Source organism: Macaca fascicularis, chromosome 2 (assembly GCF_037993035.2).
Source record: "Macaca fascicularis isolate 582-1 chromosome 2, T2T-MFA8v1.1".
In the NCBI taxonomy this organism is placed as follows: domain Eukaryota; kingdom Metazoa; phylum Chordata; class Mammalia; order Primates; family Cercopithecidae; genus Macaca; species Macaca fascicularis.
The window spans coordinates 100,375,867-100,395,497 of NC_088376.1; the positions used below are offsets into that span (position 1 = coordinate 100,375,867).

The following is a 19,631-nucleotide window of genomic DNA, read 5'->3' on the forward strand; positions in this document are numbered from 1 at the left end:
CGTGAGCCACCGCGCCCGGCCAATTTATTTTAAAAAACAAAACAAAACAAAAGAAGTACTTGGCTGAATTATGTGCTTCAAATACTCATGGAGTGGGAGAAGGGCAGATCCCAAGGAGTGAATGCAGTAAAACCAGGAAAAAAATGGAAGATATTCACATCTAATTTTCCTAAACCAAATTTGCTCCTAAAGTGAGTACAAATTAACAGCAGATATATTCACACTTTGGCGAAAATAAAAACATTTCTCCTAAGAGCTCTTTGGAATCTGTTTGCTTAAATATCAAAGTCCATTAAACTTTTCTCCAGATACAAACCCAAACTCAGCTTTAAAAAATTTTAACCTCAGCTGCATGAGTTACTTATTTAACTGGAGGCAGACCTACCCCCACCCTCAAACATTTGACCTGCTATGGGCTGTAGTGTGAAACATTTATTTTCACTTGTAAGAGCATCTCACTGATCTTACAAAGAATTTTACTGCCTCTGGTATAGAAAGGACAGAAGAAATATTCATTTCCAACGTATCACAAGATGAAATCTTCTATATGTGTACGTGTTATAGAATTTCAGATCTATACAATCAATTAGTGAATCTGAATTATAATTGATTTGTCTAATTCATTCCCTAATTTCGGATTATTTTTATTATTTATTTATTTGTATTTCATTTTTTAGAGGTGGGGTCTCACTATATTATCCAGAGTGGTCTCGAACTCCTGGGTTCAAGCAATCCTCCCACATATACCTCCCAAAGTGCTGGGATTACAGGCATGAGTCATCATGCCTGCCCTCTGATTATTTTTAACTCAGTAATTTTATCTTTGACTTGGAAGTAGAAGGGATAAAATTTAAGCTACTAATATACTGCCTACTTCTTACTTTTAATATTACTCATTCTGGCCCATCGTGGTGGCTCACGCCTGTAATCCCAGCACTTTGGGAGGCTGAGGTGGGTGGATCATTTGAGGTCAGGAGTTCGAGACCAGCCTGCCCAATATGGTGAAACTCCGTCTCTACTAAAAATACAAAAATTAGCTGGGTGGTAGTGGTGCGCGCCTGTAATCCCAGCTACTCAGGAGGCTGAGGCAGGAGAATCACTTGAGCCTGGGAGGCGGAGGTTGCAGTGAGCCAAGATCATACCACTGCACTCCAGTCTGAGCAATAGACTCTGTCTCAAAAACAATAAGTAAAAATAAATAAGATAAAATTACTCATTCTGAAAAATATATACAAGCCTGAGTGGTTTCAATAGTTTTCCATGTTAATGAATGCAGATTTAGGAATGTGTGAGCTAAAAACAGCTAGCCTACAATTAATAGAATAAAGTATAATAAAGAACAGAATAAAGCATACTGGAATTTGAAAATAATGCATCTTTATGAAGAAAGCACATTTTCTTAAGGATCTTTGCCAAGATGAAGTTTTACTTTGAGAAAAATTCATGTTTCACGTGGCGACAAACCTCAAAGAAGTGTTCTGATGTTGTTTCATTGGAGACCAGTGTATAAGAATTGGATTGATGTTTGATACATTTTCATTATTATATTTACTAAATGAAAAGTTTTTTCTTTCTCTGAAAAGCTTACACCTAGTGCTTATCCTTGAATTCGTTTTCACTGGTTTGTTATGATGGTAATTTATTCAGCTGAAAAATGCCTAGATTCAAAGAAAATTCAATAATGTGAAATACAAAGATCTTGTTAATAGAAAAAAATGTAGGCTAATATCTTCGTAGAAAATATAGGATTATATCTTTGTGAACTGAGGGTGGGGAAGCACTTCTTAAGATCAAATAACTTGGACAATAAGGCAAAAAAATTGATGGATTTTATTATATTCAATTTAAAGATTTCCAGTCAACAAAAGGTTAGTTGGATCAAGTTAACAGATAAATGACATATTGGGAGAAGAAAGTTGCAACATCTAAAATGAACAGAGGGTTTACATCTTGAAACATCCAGAAATTCCTGCAAATCCACAAGAAAAAGACAAAAATACTCAACTGAGAAATGAGCAAAGGATAAGTATGGGATTCACTGAATGAGAAATCCTGAGTGGCCAATGAGTCTATATGAAGAAATGCTCCAATTCATCAATAATAAGAAAAAAAACGCAAATTACAGCAGTAAGGGAAATCACTTCTCATCTATTAAACCAGCAAAAAATTAGAAGGATGGAAGTGCCAAGTGCTAAATATACGGGGTAGGAATGGGGTAGCCTCATGCATTCCAGGCAGGAGCGTTGACTGGCACAGCCATTCTCAGGAGTATTCCAGCACTCTGGTCCAATCAGTCATGCATACACCATATAAATCCTACTCTCAGACATAAAGTCCAGAAACATTCTCTTACACAGGTCCATAGGGCCATGGGGGAGGACGTTCCATGCAATGCTGTTCGCACGGAACTGGACTCCACCCAGGTGTCACTCACTGGGGGCCTGGATAATAAAATGTGGTGTTGGCTCACTAACGAATATGATCAACTAGACCAGGGGTTCCCAAACATTCTCACTTCACGCACCAATGTCTTCACAGTGTTCCTAGGCCAAAAGAAATGGCTAACAGCTCTGGCTAGCCATTCTGTTCTGTTATTAAGTAGATGGTCCAAATAGCTTAATACGTATTTATGTACCAACACACTAGTACCTCTTTGAAGAAATTTATACACATACATTGGAGGAAAAAATAATATTTCATTCTTAAATAACCAGAATTATTTACTGAGGGGATGTGATGTGTGTTCCTGTTGGGCACCGTGTGGCTTCTCAAATGTTGGGGTCAGATTGGATACTGTGCCCTTGTTTTGTTTCTCCTTGATTTTCATGTAGTATCTGCTTGTCACTGCAACTGCTGAAAATACAGCTTCGCAAAAATAAGATATCATGGAAAGGAATGCAGCAGTTTAATGCTGGAACTGTGAACTGCCTCAAGTTAGTGGTTCACATGATGCCTGACAGATGTTTTGCATCACTGTGTTTCCCACGAAAATGGAAAGTATCCCAGAGCACCTCTGTGGGTTCCCTGCAGCTACCCAGAGCATGTTTGTGCAGAGTTTGGGAACCACAGGATTAGATATATACATGAATATTAATAAATCTTCAAAACGGTGCTGAATTTTAAAAGTATTTAAACTGTTATGGGCTGAATGTTTGTATCTCTCCAAAATTCACTGAAGTCCTAACCCCCAATGCGATGGTATTAGGAGATGGGGTCTTTGGGAGGTAATTAGATCTAGATTAGGTCAGGAGGGTGGGGACCTCATGAGGAGATTATTAAATTTCAAGGAGAGGAAAAGATAAGAGAGTTTTCCCTCTCCCCACATGCACACTTGGAGATAAGGCTGTATGTGAGTATACATTAAGAAGGCTGCTGTCTACAAGCCAAGAAAAGAGCCCTCACCAGGAACTGAATTTGCCAGCCCCTTGATGTCAGAATTCCCAGCCTCCAGAACTGTGAGAAATAAATACCTGTCATTTAAGCTATCAATCTGTGGCAATTTGTGAAAGCAGCTCAGGCCAAAAAGCACAAAGTAAGGTCTGTGGTCCTGCTCTTGCCATTTCAATGACCTGCCCTCTTTACTGCTAAGCCTGAGGGAGAGGCTCCTAGGCAGCACGTGACCCTGTCAAAAGCCCCACCTCCCAGGAAGGTTCTAGTGCAGGAGTGTCCAATCTTTTCACTTCCCTGGGCCACACTGAGCCACACATAAAATATACCAATGATGGCTGATGAGCTACAATAAAAATCCCCCCCAAAATCTTACAATGTTTTAAGAAAGTTTACTGATTTGTGTTGGGCTACATTCAAAGCCAACCTGGGCCACATGTGGCCCATGGGCTGCAGGTTGGACAAACTCAGTCTAGTGAATTCCACCATTATGCCCCTCTCATGATCTCTTTCTGTGTCTTTGATAGCCTTCACAGCTCCCTATGGGGGTTCATCTGTCCACTCTGAGCCCTTTCTGTGTAATCTTTTTTTTTTTTTTTGAGACGGAGTCTCGCGCTGTCACCCAGGCTGGAGTGCAGTGGCCGGATCTCAGCTCACTGCAAGCTCCGCCTCCCGGGTTCACGCCATTCTCCTGCCTCCGCCTCCCGAGTAGCTGGGACTACAGGCGCCCGCCACCTCGGCCGGCTAGTTTTTTGTATTTTTTAGTAGAGACGGGGTTTCACTGTGTTAACCAGGATGGTCTCGATCTCCTGACCTCGTGATCCGCCCGTCTCGGCCTCCCAAAGTGCTGGGATTACAGGCTTGAGCCACCGCGCCCGGCCTTCTGTGTAATCTAACCCACTCTTATTGGGAGCTGATATCTCCTGTCAAAAGACAAAATTACAACAAATTTAGTTTAAAGATCCTAAATGGATTTTGTTTGTGATTCTAGAATTGGGCAACACCTCATTCTGTACAAAGGAAGGAGTGGTCCAACGATCTGAGCAAAGGAGGTATAAGTGCCCAACAGGTTCACCTTGCCCACTACCTAGACAGAGCCAATTTATCAAGACAGGGGGACTGCAATAGAGAAAGAGTAATTCACACAGAGCCAGCTGTGTAGGAGACCAGAGTTTTACTATTATTCAAATCAGTCTCCCAGAGTATTTGGGAATCAGAGATTTTAAGGATAATTTGGTAGGTGGGTGGAGGCCAGTGAGTTGGGAGTGCTGATTGGTTGGGTCGGAAATGAACTCAGAAATTTGAAGCTATCTACTTGCGCTGAGTCAGTTCCTGGGTGGAGGCCACAAGATCATATGAGCCAGCTTATGGATCTGGGTGGGGCCAGCTGATCCATCAAGTGCAGGGTCTCTAAAATACCTCAAGCACAATAGTGATGTTATCCCCAGGAGCAATTTGGAGATGGTCAGAATCTTGTAGTCTTCAGCTGCATGACTCCTAAACCTTAATTTCTAATCTTATAGCTAATTTGTTAGCCCTACAAAGGCAGTCTAGTCACAGGCAAGAAGGAGATGCTGTTATCATCTTTGTTTTAAACTATAAAGTAAGTTCCTCCCAGAGTTAGTTCTGCCTTTGCCCAGGAATGAGCAACCACAGCTTGGAGCCTAGAAGCAAGATGGAGTTGGTTAATTCAGATCTCTTTCACTCTCTCAGTTATAATTTCGCAATGGCAATTTCATTAGGCCACGTTAATTAACTTCTCTACACCTCAGTTTCTCACTCTGTAAAATGAAGATGGTAAGTTATACAAAGTTCAAAGTGAGTTTATACTGGCAGACATCAGAATAGTGATTGCCTTGGGAGTTAATGATTGGGAAGGATCATGAAGGAAACTTCTGGAATGGTGGAAATGTTCTGTTTTGATCTCAGTGTTTACATGGGTATATACATACATTTTTAAAAAGTCATCAGCCAGGCACAGTGACTCACGCCTGTAATCCCAGCACTTTGGGAGACAGAGGCAGGTGGATCGCATGAGGTCAGAGTTCGAGACCAGCCTGACCAACATGTTGAAATCCCGTCTCTACTAAAAATTCAAAATTAGAGCCAGGCGCAGTGGCTCACACTTGTAATCCCAGTTACTTGAGAGGCTGAGGCAGGAGAATCACTTGAACCCAGGAGGCGAAGTTTTCAATGAGCTGAGATTGCGCCATTGCACTCCAGCCTGGGCAACAAGAGTGAAACTCTGTTTCCAAAAAAAAAAAAAAAAAAATTAGCTGGGCATGGTGGTGGGCGCCTGTCATCCCAGCTACATGGGAGGCTGAGGCAGAAGAATCACTTGAACCCAGGAAGTGGAGGTTGCAGTGAGCCGAGATCGCGCCACTGCACTCCCGCCTGGGTGACAAGAGCGAAACTCTGTCAAAAAAAAAAAAAAAGTCATCAAGCAGTTAAGATTAGATTAAAATGCAGTAATCTAATCTTAATTAGAATAGTTACCTTTATTAGATTAGATATCTTTATTTAAAATGTTTTAAAAGTGGAGATAATATTACCTACTTCCCAGCATCATTGTGAGGATTAAATGTGCTCTGCAGGTTGCCTAATTGTTTGCGATCTAGCTAGTATCCAGTATTTGTCTATTGTCACAGGTGGTGACTGCTAGAGGGGCTGTGTCCCCAATAAGCTGTGAATGTCTTGGAGGACAAGTTGGCCCCTTCTTGTTCCAGCAATGAAGAGGATCCCATGTAGACTCCGAGCAGCTCAAGTTCAGCAAGGGAGACAGACCATTGCAAGTGCATGAGAAGGGCACTGGTGGGCTGGGAAGTTCGTAGGAGGAGACTCTCACATGCTGGGTTTGGGGAGGAATTCTGGAAAGCAGTCAGTCTTAGGGACCAGGAGGATGTAGCTGGTGGGACAGGTGCCCTCAGCTCCATGAATAAAGGGAGTGAGTCTGACTTTGGTTCCCATTCCCCTTCACCACGTCTGGCACACATTTAGACCATCAATACCAGCTGACTCCAGGAATGAGTGTCTCCCCGTGGGGGCGTCAGGAGCTCTGAGTTTAAATACACGGCAGGGATGTGACACACTGGGAACCACTCAGATTTGCTGGATCTAGGCGGGGCTTGTCAGGATCCAGTGCTTCCAACCCCAGGGCCCATTTCCCTGTGGCTCCTGAGTCACCCCCATGGGCGGACAGCTGTTCCAGTGCCAAGATACAGCCACAGAGGACTGCAGGCATAGGGCCTCCAGAAGGACAGGCAGGGTCCCTCTGAGAGACAAGCTGGCTTATAGTTGAAACCTCTGGCCCAGGCGTCCTCTAAGGGAAGCCAGACTGTGTCAAGGCAAGGCCCATGTAGAGAGAAGATGAAGATGGGGAGGACCAGAGTGGGTGCGCTTGGAAGGAAAGCCGGCTGCGTGGGGGCATCGTCGATTGCACAGGACGCGGTGCCGGCTCGCGTCGTCCCGCAGGCGGCGCCAGAGCGCAAGCCCGCCTCGTGACTCGGGTCCACAGTCCGGCCGGGCGGAGCGAGGGGCGGGCCCTTGCGTCTCTGGGCGCTGGAGCGCGGCGACAGTCACGCCGCGGTGCGGACGGACGGACTGACGGACGCGCAGCCTTACCCGCCAGGGTCATGGCGGAGCACGCCCCTCGCCGCTGCTGCCTGGGCTGGGACTTCAGCACGCAGCAGGTACAGTCGCCTGGTCGCAGGGCCACGGGGCCGCCTCCTCCGCTACGCTGGGGTAGGGGCGGGCTGTCACCCGGACGCGGGAAAAACATGGGCCCGGCCGCGGGCGCGCCTACCTCTCGGGCTTCCCGGGACCCCGCGCCCCTACCCCGCGCGCGGCCGTGGGGCATCGGTGCCCTCGCCCGGAGATGCCCTGCCAATGCCACCCATTCGCAAGATGCAGCCTCGACCCCGCCTAGACCTCGCTACCCCAGGAAACTGCGGGCGTCCCTCGGCAGGACCCCCGGTGCCCAGAGGGGCGGGAGGACTCGGTGGGTTCGTGCGCTGTTATGGGCACCGAGTGACAGGGACCCGAAGGAAGTCAGCTACTGTAAGGCAGGGGAACAGACAGGCGGGTAGCCCTGCGCACATGCACAACCAGTGACCTGGAAGCAAATTATAGCCCGAAACCTTTTTTTAAAAATTGAAATGGGCCAGGCCTGGTGGCTCTTGCCTGTAATCCCAGCACTTTGAGAGGCCGAGGTGGGTGGATCGCTGGAGCCCAGGAGTTCGAGACCAGCCTGGGCAATGTGGAGAAACCTCCGTCTCTAGCAGAAAATACAAAAATTAGCCAGGCATGGTGACGCACACCTATAGTCCCAGTTTCTCGGGAGGCCGAGGTGGATCGCTTGAGCCCAGGAGGTGGAGATTGCAGTGAGCTAAGATGGCGCCACCGCCCTCCAGCCTGGGCGACAAAGCGGGACCCTGTCTCAAAAAAAAAAAAAAAAAAAAAGTGAAATGCATAGTGTACAAATGGACTTTACCCTGTGACCGCCCTTCGTTGACACCAGCTTGCCTGGTCTGCCGACCCAGGACTGCTGGTCAGAGGAACAATGTGCTGCTGCCAACGCCCTGCAAACAGGCAAGCAAATCAAAATCTGCCTTCAAACAGGGCATGGGGTGACCAGGGGCACCTTTTGTATACACAGTTGCAGTCAAACCCCTCTTCTCGAATGGGTCAAGGAAGGCAGGCCTCTGGCCAGTCCTTGGGGTGAAAGTCCTGTGGGACTCTGGATGACTCCAGTTGCCTTGCTAGACCTCAGTTTTCCCAGGTGTCCAGGAAAGTAGTTATACTCCCAAGCTTGGATATTGCTTCAGTGGGGTATTAATGTTTCTGGACCACAACCATGGCCTGTGAGAACAGCCCATGGCCTTGCCTGGTCTCAGGCCTCTGCAAACATGGACCCCCAGAGATGCCTCCAAACCTTGCTTCCCATTCCTTCCTCTCTGGCACTTTCTCCTGCCTCCTTGTCAGGTGCATGAACCAACTCATATGTGAACATCTTCCTCTAGAGGATCTTGGCTTTGGCTGTTTGGGGAACAAAGATTCCTTGAGACATGTGGGTATTCTTCCTCAGCCTCGGTTTTCTTCATTTTACTAAATCTTTGAGTGTCACCCAGATGAGTCCTCTGTTACCACAATTACGGTGAGGCAGCCCTGCCTTCAAGGAGGTCTCTGGGCTGAACTGCTCCTAGGGTGTGGGGCCTCATCTGGTGATGTTAGTATCCCCTGGACCAGTGTAGAAGCTGAGGAAAATTCTACACTTCATTTTTTAAAATGCCTTCCAGGTAAAGGTTGTTGCTGTTGATGCAGAGTTGAATGTCTTCTACGAGGAAAGTGTGCATTTTGACAGAGACCTTCCAGAATTTGGGTATGTACCTGATGTGCATGCGTGTGTGATGTGGGTGTTGGTTTTGGGGTTCTCCCACAACCTTTTATATTCACAGACTGCACTGTTCAGGCTTTGCTAAACTACAGGAATGGTGGTCTCAGCAGACCTTTCAAGTATCTTTTTTCCCATACTGGGAGTGCCATCTCCCCTATTCATAATTCCATTCATCCATTCATGCAGTAAGCATCAGTTGAGACCTACTTTGTGCCAGGTGCTAGGACTTGATGGTGAACCAAAAAGAGAAATGGTCCTTGCTCTCCCAGAGCTTCCCACTGGGTAGTGGAGACTGGTATCAAACAAAGACTCTCACAAAAGAGTGTTTCATTATAAACTCTGAGAAGGCTTCTGAAGGAAAGGAACTCACTTCTCCAAGTGCTTATTATAAGGAATGTGACTCAGACTTGGGAGGGCAAGTCCCAGAGGGTTTCTAGGGAAGTGGTGCTTAAGCTAGAGATCAGAGTGAGTGAAGTTAGCCAAGCGATGGAAGGGAAGTTGGCCAGGTGATGAAAGAGCATTCCAGGCAGAAGGAACAACATGTGCAAGGGCCCTGTGGCAAGAAAGAGCATCGTTCGTTCCTTCGTGCAACTGAAGAAAGCCAGTGAGGCTGGGGAGAGAGAGGTGGAGGCTGGGCAGAGCTCCATAGGCCATGGTATAGAGTTTGTCTTTATTCTAAAAGCTGTGGTCAGCCACTAAGGGCCATAAGGGGTAGGGGTATGGGTGAGGTATGACAGGTTGTATTTGTGTTTTGAAAAGATCTCTCTGGGGGCATTGGGAGAACGGATTCAGAGCATGACTGGAATGGACATGGAGAACTATTGAAGAGGTTTTTGCAGGTCATCCGGGTATGAAATGATGGATAGGAGAGAGCTGAGTAGTAAAATAGACAGGTCCTGTTACAAGATTGAATGTGAGGTGTAAGGGTGGGATTTCTGGCTGTCCTTCAGGGTGGATGTCGGACTGTGGGAAAGAATGGGTTTTGGAGAGAAGGATCATGAGTTCAGCTTGGGCTGCCGTAACAAGGTACCATAGACTGGGTGGCTTAAAGAGTGGAAATTTATATTCTCACACATCTGGACGTTAGGAGTCTAAAAGTGCTGGGAAGTTTGGTCTCCTCTGGGGCCTCTCTTCTTGGCTTGCAGGTGGCCACTCTGTTGCTGTGTCTCCACGTGATGGTCACTCGGTGCAGGAGTGCTTGGTGTCTGTGTCATCTGTATCCTAATCTTCTTATAAGGACACGAATCATACTGGATTAAGGCCCATCCTAGTGACTTCATTTTAACTTAATTGCCTTTTTAAAGGCCCTGTCTCCAAATAATCACAATCTAAGGCCCTCGGGGTTAGGATTTCAGCATATGAGTTTTGGGGGCAGAGGGGGCACAATTCAGTCTGTAATACTGTGGACTTGCTGGTTCTGAGGCACCCTGTGAGGTCCTGGTAAAAGTGTCCTTCCCTGTCTGTTTCAGACACACTTCCTCTTTGAAGCCTTCCCAGCTGGCCCTTTGTGCGCCTCTCATTACCCATCACCTTTGTGTTGCCAACTCTCTTCCCCTAGCTAATGCGGCCCATTGAAGTCGAGGTTAGAAGCCATCTTGCTTTCTCACATTTTTTATTATTGCAGGCCTTGCATGGTTTGCCTTTTGGTAGTTGGTATGTTTCAAGGATTTGGTCTTTTTAACTAAGCCGTCAAATGTGTGGCTATAGTGTTCATAATATTCTTTTATCCTCCTTATGAGATCTATGGGACCAGTAGTGATGATAGCTTGCTGTTGGTCATTTCTGACATTGTAATTTATGTCTTGTCTCTTTTTTTCTTTGGTTATCCTGGCTAGAGTTTTATCAATTGTATTGATCTTTTCAAAGTTCAACTTTTGGTTTTGTTGATTTTCCCCTGTTGTTTTCTTCAAGTTGTGTTCTAATTTTTATTACTTAGTTTCTTCTGCTTGCTTTAGGTTTAAATTGCTCTTCTTTCTCTAGTTTCCTGAAGTGGAAGCTTAGAGGATTGATTTAAGACCTTCTTGTCTAATATACGCATTTAATGCTATAATTTTCTCTGTAAGCACAAATGCTTTTTATGGGATGCTTTAGCAGCATCCCATAAATTTTGATAAGTTATAGTTTCATTTTTTCTGGTTCAAAATAATTTTTAGTTCTCTTGAGACTTCTTAGACTCATAGATTATTTAGAATAATGTTGTTTAGGCTGGGTGCGGTGGCTCACACCTGTAATCCCGGCACTTTGGGAGGCTGAAGCAGGCAGATCACTTAAGGTCCGGAGTTGGAGACCAGCCTGGTCAACATGGTGAAACCCTGTTTCTACTAAAAATACAAAAAAATTAGCCGGGTGTGGTGGCAGGCATGGTGGCAGGCACTGTGTATGGTGGTGCACACCTGTAATCCTAGCTACTAGGGAGGCTGAGGCAGGAGAATTGCTTGAACTGTGGAGGTGGAGGTTTCAGTGAAGCAAGATCACACCACTGCACTCCAGCCTGGACAACAGAGGGAGACCCTGTCTCAAAAAAAAAAAAAAAAGAAGTATGGAAGTATGTTGTTTAATCTGCAGCTTTTCCAGCTTTCTGTCATTGATTTCTAGTTTAATTTCATTGTGGTCTGAGAACATACCCTATATGACTTCTAGTCTTTCAAAATTTTAAAATTTTCTCTTCCTCTGTCTCTCTTCCATTTAATAAGTCAATCCTCTCCACTGAACATTTAAAAAAAGGTGTCCATAACCAAAATACGGTATTGCTTTTTTCTGTTATATTTTCAAGATATTTTAAACCAGATACCTATAGATTTAGTTCATTCCTTCCCCATCACCTCAATTACACTGTGAGGTTTTGTTTTTTTTTTTTTTTAACAACTTTATTAAGGTATAACTGATGTACAATACTGTACGTATTTGGAGTATACAGTTAGAAGCTTTAACATCTATATTCTTTCATGAAACTATCACCAAAATAAGATAATGAGTATTTCCATGTCCTAAAAATTTCCTCCTGCCTCTTTGCAATCCGTGCCTCCTTCCCCATACCCCTACCCACTGGCAACTGCTGATGTGTTTTCTATCACTAGTTTGTATTTTCTAGAATTTTGTGTAGATGGAATCATAATTATGTACTCTTTTTTAAAACCTTTAAAATTTCACATCACGGTTTTGAGATTCATCCATGTGGCTACATGTGCCAATAGCTGGTTCCTATTATCGCCGAGTAGTATTTCATTGTATGATGTTGTATGGATGGACTACAATTGGTTTCACCTGATGAGGGATATTGGGGTTGTTTCTCTTTTTTACTGTTATAAGCAAAGGGCTATGAGAGTCGCATACAAGTCTTTTCATGGACATATGATTTCATTTCTCTTGGAAATGACATACCAGGAGTACAGTGGATCATATGGCAGGTATATGTTTAACTTCTTAAGACATTCTCTTCCAAAGTGGTGATGTTAATAAAAAATATTTTATATTGTTAACAGGCATTACATTGCACTTGATATGTAACTCAAATGAAAAGTATACAGTGAAAAGTCTTTTTTTTAATTTTTTTGAGACGGAGTCTTGTTCTGTCACCCAGGCTGGAGTGCAGTGGTGCAATCTCGGCTCACTGCAAGCTCCGCCTCCCGGGTTCACACCATTCTCCTGCCTCAGCTTCCCGAGTAGCTGGGACAAAGGCGCCTGCCGCCACACCCGGCTAATTTTTTGTATTTTTAGTAGAGACAGGGTTTCACCATGTTAGCCAGGATGGTCTTGATCTCCTGACCTCGTGATCTGCCCACCTCGGCCTCCCAAAGTGCTGGGATTACAGGCGTGAGCCACTGCGCCTGGCCATATAACAGTGAAAAGTCTTAATCCCACCTGTGAGCTCATCTCTCCCCTCCATCCCTTCTCTACAGATGACTTTAATTTGTTGTGTATCCTTCCAGTGTTTTTTTTTTGTTTTTTTTTTTTTTTTTTAGACAAGGTGTGGCTCTGTCCCTCAAGCTGGAGTGCAGTGGTACGATCTTGGCTCATTGCATCCTCCACCAGGCTCAAGCGATCCTCCCACCTCAGCCTCCTGTGCATCTGGGACTACAGGTGCATGCCACCACACATGGCTAATTTTTGCACTTTTGTGGTAGAGACAGGGTTTCACCGTATTGCCTAGGCTGGTCTTGAACTCCTGGACTCAAGTGATCCACCCACTTCAGCCTCCCAAAGTGCTAGGATTACAGGCTTGAGCCACTGTGCCAGGCTCCTTCCAGTGTTTTTACATGGAAATATAGGAAGGTGTGAATGTTCTTATTTTCCTCCTTTCACACAAGAAAAAGCATACTATACTCACTGATCTGTACTTTGCTTTACTCACTTCACAATACTGTGGCTGTGTTTACATGTCAATACATAAAAACTTTTGTGTTCTTTTTTATAGATGTGTAGTATTCCATTGTGTAGATGTACCATTTCCTAATGGAGGACACTGACTTATTTGCAATGAAAAATAATATAGTAGATTACATTACATATGTCATTGCAGATGTGTGCCAATTTATTTGTAAGTTAAATTTTTGGGAGTGGGATTGCTGGTTCAAGGAGATGTGGCCAGATTGCCTCCCATAGGGATTATATTGATTTGCATCCTACCACTAACACATGACAGGGCCTGTTTTCCCACAGCCTAGCCAGCACAGTGAGGGTTATTGAGCTTTTGATTCTTTGCCAATACGATAGGTGAATAATGATTTACTTTGCATTTCTCTTATGAGTGAAGTTGAGCATCTTTTCATATGTTGAAGGGCTACCTGAATTTATTTTTCTGTGAAGTTGTTTTTAATGTCCTTTGCCCATTTTTCTGTTGGATTGGTTATCTATTTCCTATCATCTCTTGGATTGGTTATCCATTTCTTATCATAATTTCTAGGAGCTCTTCATATATTGGAGGAATTCCCTCTGTTGTTAAATGAATTGCAAATATGTTTCCCAGATTTTGTTTGATTTTTGACTTGCTATGGATTGTTGCTATTTTTTTTTTGAGACAGAGTCTCGTTCTGTCGTCCAGGCTGGAATGCAGTGGCATGATCTCTGCTCACTGCAAGCTCCGCCTCGCGGGTTCACACCATTCTCCTAACTTAGCCTCCCGAGTAGCTGGGACTACAGGTGCCCACCACCACGCCCAGCTAATTTTTTATATTTTTAGTAGAGACAGGGTTTCACCATGTTAGCCGGGATGGTCTCGATCTCCTGACCTCGTGATCTGCCCACCTCGGCCTCCCAAAGTGTTGGGATTACAGGCGTGAGCCACCACACCCAGCCGGGTTGTTGCTATTATTGCCACACACACATATTTATGTCATTGAATTTCCCAGTCTCTTTTATTGCTTCTAGATTTTGAGTCATAGTTTAAAAGGCCTTTCTCACTCCAAAATTATGAAGGAACTCACCTATGTTTTTATCTATTTCTTGTAAGATTTCAGCTTTCATACATAAAAATATTTGGAGTTTATCCAGGTACATAGTATGACATTTGTATCCAACTTTAATTTTTCCCAGATGACTCCTCAGTTGTTGTAACACCAACCATGTTTTAATTTAATTTAATTTATTTATTTGAGACAGGAGTTGGCTCTGTCACCCAAGCTGGAATGCAGGGGTATGATTCAGCTCACTGCGATCTATGCCTCCCAGGCTCAAGCAATCCTCCCTCCTCAGCCTCCCAAGTAGCTGAAACCACCGGTGCGCCCCCACCATGACCAGCTAATTTTTTTGTATTTTTTTTGTAGAGATAGGGTCTCACTATGTTGCCCAGCCTGGTCTTGAACTCCTGGGCTCAAGCAGTCCACCCACCTCTGCCTCCTAAAGTGCTGAGATTACAGGCGTGAGCCACCACACCCAGCCTCAACTGGGTTTTTAGAAGTCCATCTTTACCTGTAAGAGGCTGAGGTGGGTGGATTACTTGAGGTCAGGAGTTCAAGACCAGCCTGGCCAACATGTTGAAACCCTGTCTGTACTAAAAATACAAAAATTAGCTGAGCATGGTGGTGGGTGCCTGTAGTCTCAGCTACTTGGGAGGCTGAGGCAGGAGAATCATTTGCATCTGGGAGGCAGAGGTTGCAGTGAGCTGAGATCATGCTACTGCACTCCAGCCTGAGTGACAAAGTGAGAATCCATCTCAAAAAAAAAAAAAAAAAAAAAGAAGTCCATCTTTATCTCCATGATTTGAGATGTGAGCCTTATCATGTGCTACTTTCTGTGTTCACGTAGGTCCATTTTTGGGCTTTCTTTTTTGTTCCATGAGTTGGTAGATCTTTTCATAAGCCAGTAACACATTGTTTCAATTATCCCAGCTCTGTAATATGTTGTTTGTTTATTTATTTATTTTTGAGATGGAGTCTCACTCTGTCACCCAGGCTGGAGTGTAGTGGCACGATCTCGGCTCACTGCAACCTTTGCCTCCTGGGTTCAAGCGATTCTTCTGCCTCAGACTCCTGAGTAATTGGGATTACAGGCATGCGCCACCATACCAGGCTAATTTTTGTATTTTTAGTAGAGACGGGGTTTTGCCATGTTGGCCAGGTTGGTCTCTAACTCCTGACCTCAGGTGATCCGCCTGCTTCGGCCTCCTGAAGTGCTGGGATTACAGGCGTGAACCACTGCACCCGGCCTGTAATATGTTTTAATATCTAGAATTGTTGGTCCCCTCTGATTGTTCTCTTTTTCTTCCAGAGTTTCCATGGCTATTCTTTCTTGTTCTTTTTCAATATGTACTTCAGAATCAGCTTTTCAGGTTCCAGAAAGCCAAATTGTTGTTTTTTGTTTTTGTTTTTGTTTTTGTTTTTGTTTTGACATGGAGTCTTGCTCTGGAGCTCAGGCTGAAGTGCAGTGGTGTGATCTCGGCTCACTGCAACCTCCACCTCACGGGTTCAAGCAGTTCTCCTGTCTCAGCCTTCCGAGTAGCTGGGACTACAGGCACATACCGCTACACTCGGCTAACTTTTGTGTTTTTAGTAGAGACGGGGTTTCACCATAATTGGTCAGGCTGGTCTCAAACTCCTGACCTCAGGTGATCCATCCACTTTGGCCTCCCAAAGTGCTGGGATTACAGGCTTGAGCCACCACGCCCAGCCTGTTGTTGATATTTTTATTGAGATCATATTATCTTTATAAATTAACTTGGCAGAATTGACAACTTTATGAGATTAAGACTTCCTGTCTCAGCACATGTTATGACTTTCCATTTGTTCAAGTCTTCTTTTGAATACTTCACATGTGTTTTAATATGTGTAACGTACAGATTTTGCTCATTTTGGTAGATTGCAAAAATGACCACAATACTCCACCCGTCCCTGTACCCACACGCTTTGCAATGTGACCGCAGTTCCTCCCATCGAGGAGTCATTTCCCTACCTGTTGATTTGCTTTATCCAGTAGAACAGGGGAAGTGGCATTGTGCCAGTTCTAAGCCTAAGCCTCAAGCAGCCTTACATGCTTCTGCTGTCATTCTTGGAACTCTGCCCAGCCACCAAATGAACAAGCTCAGGCTACCCTGCTGGAGAGCTGGACATATGTGGCCTAGTTGCCCCAACTTCTTCACCTAAGAGCCAGCCAGCCCCTAGCTGCTGTTAGCTACCTATGAAGCAGAGCCTTCTAGCTACCGTTAGCTGACTGCAGATGTATGAGTGAGCGCAGCTGAGCCCTATCCAATGATAGCAAGTAGAATTGTGAGCTTAATGGTTTTGAGCCGCTAAGTTTTGAAGTGGTTTGTGACAATGCAAAAACTACCCAATGTAGATAATTATTTTTAAATTTATTTCTAACTATTTTTTCCTTTTACTACTGTAAGTGGGGAAGGGAGGTTTCTAGCAGACGCTTATAAGCTGTCTTCCAAACTCATTTCCCTTTCTTCCTAGACACTCTCCTGTCTTGCTTGTAGTTATGTTCAACCATGTGACTGAGTTCTAGCCAGTGGAATATAAGAAAATGTGATCAGGCCTCTAAAAGACCTAGTCCATAAAAACCTCCTTCTCTGACTTTTCTCCCATTTTCTGGCTGATGTGGGTATCCAGAGCAACCTTGGAAGCACATGTGGCACATGACAGAGCCACCATCAACCTGGTTCCTGAATGACTACGTGGAGCAGAACGCCCCACTCCCCACTCGTGTTCCTCATCCCTACCAATTGTGCTTTACGTGAGTGAGAAAGAAACTTCAGCTGTATCAAGCCATAGAAATGTGTTTTTCCTTAACTAACATAATTGTTTCCCTCGTATCTTTTTTTTAAAAGAAAATACTGGGGCTGGGCGTGGTCACTCATGCCTGTAATCCCAGCACTTTGGGAGGCTGAGGTGGGCGGATCTCGAGGTCAGGAGATCGAGACCATCCTGGCTAACATGGTGAAACCCTGTCTTTACTAAAAATACAAAACATTAGCCAGGCATAGTGGTGGGCCCCTGTAGTCCCAGCTACTCGGGAGGCTGAGGTAGGAGAATGGCGTGAACCTGGGAGGTGGAGTTAGTAGTGAGCCGAGATAGTGCCACTGCACTCCAGCCTGGGTGACAGAGCAAGACTGTCTCAAAAAAAAAAAAAAAAAAAAGTGGGGGGAAAAAAAGAAAATACTGGCTCTATTGAAATATAATTCACATACCATAAAATTCACCCTTTTAAAATGTACAATTTGATGGTTTTAGTATATTCAAAGAACCATGTCACCATCACCACTATGTAATCTTAGAACATTTTCACTACCTGGAAAGAAAACCCGGTATTAATTAGCATACACTCTATAGTCCCCCTCCTGCCAGTAGTGGCAACCACAGTCCACTCTCTATCTCTGGATTTGCTGATTCTAGACATTTCATAGACATGAATGTATATAATATGTGACAGCTTTCTTTTACCTAGCACAATGTTTTCTTTTTAAAAAATTTTCATAGCTTTTTCTTTTTTTTTTTTTTTTGAGACGGAGTCTCGCTCTGTCGCCCAGGCTGGAGTGCAGTGGCGCGATCTCGGCTCACTGCAAGCTCCGCCTCCCGGGTTCACGCCATTCTCCTGCCTCAGCCTCCCGAGTAGCTGGGACTACAGGCGCCCACAACCGCGCCCGGCTAATTTTTTGTATTTTTAGTAGAGACGGGGTTTCACCGTGGTCTCGATCTCCTGACCTTGTGATCCGCCCGCCTCGGCCTCCCAAAGTGCTGGGATTACAGGCGTGAGCCACCGCGCCCGGCCTAGCTTTTTCTTTATTTCAAATACCAACTTGAACCAGATACTTGGCATAATGTTTTCAAAGTTCTTCTACGTCATAGCATATATCAGTACTTCACTCCTTTTTCTGGTTCAGTAATATTCCATTGCACTGATATATCACAGTTTGTTTTTCCATTCAACTGATGGACATTTGAATTGTTCTGCTTTTTTGCTATTGTGAGTTATTCTGCTATGAACATCCACATATGTTATGGATTGAATTGTGGCCCCCCAGAATTCATCTGTTGGAAGCCTACCTTCATCATGACAGTGTATTTGGAGGTGAGGCCTTTAGGTAGATAATTAAGATTAAATGAGGTTGTAAGGGTGGGACCCTAATTTGATAGGACTGGTTTCCTTATAAGAAGGAGAGACCCCAGTGCTATCCCACTTCATGTGCAAATGCACAAAGGAAAGGCCTTGTGAGAAGGTGGCTGTCTGCAAGCCAGAAAGAGAGCCCTCACCAGAAACTGAATTTGCTGGCACCTTGATTGTGGACTTCTAGCCTCCAGAACTGTGAGAAAATAAATGCCTGTTGTTTAAACCATCTACTTTATCGTATTTTGTTACAGCAACCTGAGCAAACTAATACAATGTATACATTTTTGTGTGGACATATATTTTCATTTCTATTGGGTATATTACCTAAAAGTGGAATTGCTGGGTCACAAGGGAACTCTATGTTCAACGTTTTGAAGAATTGCCAAGCTGTTTTCCAAAGTAGCTATACCATTTTCCATTCCTACCACTGGTAGATGATGCCTCCAGTTTCTCCACATCCTTGCTTAACATTTATTATTGACTGTCTTTTTAATTACAGATGACAGCCATCCTAGTGGATGTGAAATGCTATCTCACTGAGCTTTTGATTTGCATTTATCTAATGAAAATGATGTTGAGTATCTTTGCCATTTGTATATCTTCTTTAGAGAAATGTCTATTAAGATCTTTTGCCCTTTTAAAAAAACTGTACTATTTCTCTTTTATTATTGAGTTGTAAAAGTTTTTTTTTTAATATATATTCTGGATACAAGTCCCTTGTCAGATACGTGATCTCAAAATTTTTGTCCCATTCCATGGGTTGTCTTTTCACTTTCTTGATGATCCTTTGAAGCAATGTTTTTACTTTTGATAAAGTCTAATTTTCCTACTTTTTTCCTTTTGCTGTTTGTGCTTTGGTGCAGTATTGGTTAGGTTTTGGTATCAATTTTATATTTACTTCACTAAAATAACTGGAAAAATTTTCCTTCTTTTTGGGCGCTCTACAACAATTTAAATAGTATTAGAAATATTTGCTATTTAAAGGTGTGGTGTAATTTTTCTGTGAAACCATTTGGGTCTGGTGCTTTTGGGGCATGGGGTAGCTCTGGTCTTCCTTCTTAGCTGGAAATGCCAGTTTTGTTGTGTGTGTGTGTGTGTGTGTGTGTGTGTGTGTGTGTGTGTGGTTTCTTTCTTTTTTTTTTTAGACAGAGCCTCGCTCTGTCACGCCCAAGCTGGAGTGCAGTGGCACGATCTCAGCTCATTGCATCCTCCACCTCCTGGGTTCAAGCAATTCTCCTGCCTTAGTCTCCCAAGTAGCTGGGATTACAGGTGCCCTCCATCATGCCTGGCTAATTTTTGTATTTTTAGT

The 19,631-nt window shown here is 44.1% G+C and overlaps 1 protein-coding gene across 23 annotated transcripts in view; it reads left to right on the forward strand.

Moving 5' to 3' along the window:
* The first annotated feature begins 6,947 nt into the window (after window positions 1-6,947).
* The window catches only part of XYLB (xylulokinase), an 84,472-nt gene continuing 71,788 nt past the window's right edge, over window positions 6,948-19,631 (forward strand). For 11 of the 23 annotated variants that reach the window (XM_015445669.4, XM_074031695.1, XM_074031701.1 and 8 more), the window contains exons 1-2: window positions 6,948-7,076; window positions 8,682-8,764. In XM_015445669.4, the coding sequence (XP_015301155.3) occupies window positions 7,020-7,076; window positions 8,682-8,764 (140 nt within the window). In that variant the 5' untranslated portion in view covers window positions 6,948-7,019. Of the gene's footprint in view, window positions 7,077-8,367; window positions 8,453-8,681; window positions 8,765-19,631 lie in introns of all 23 variants that reach the window. The other 12 variants (XM_045386467.3, XM_045386468.3, XM_074031700.1 and 9 more) reach the window with 2 other exon arrangements.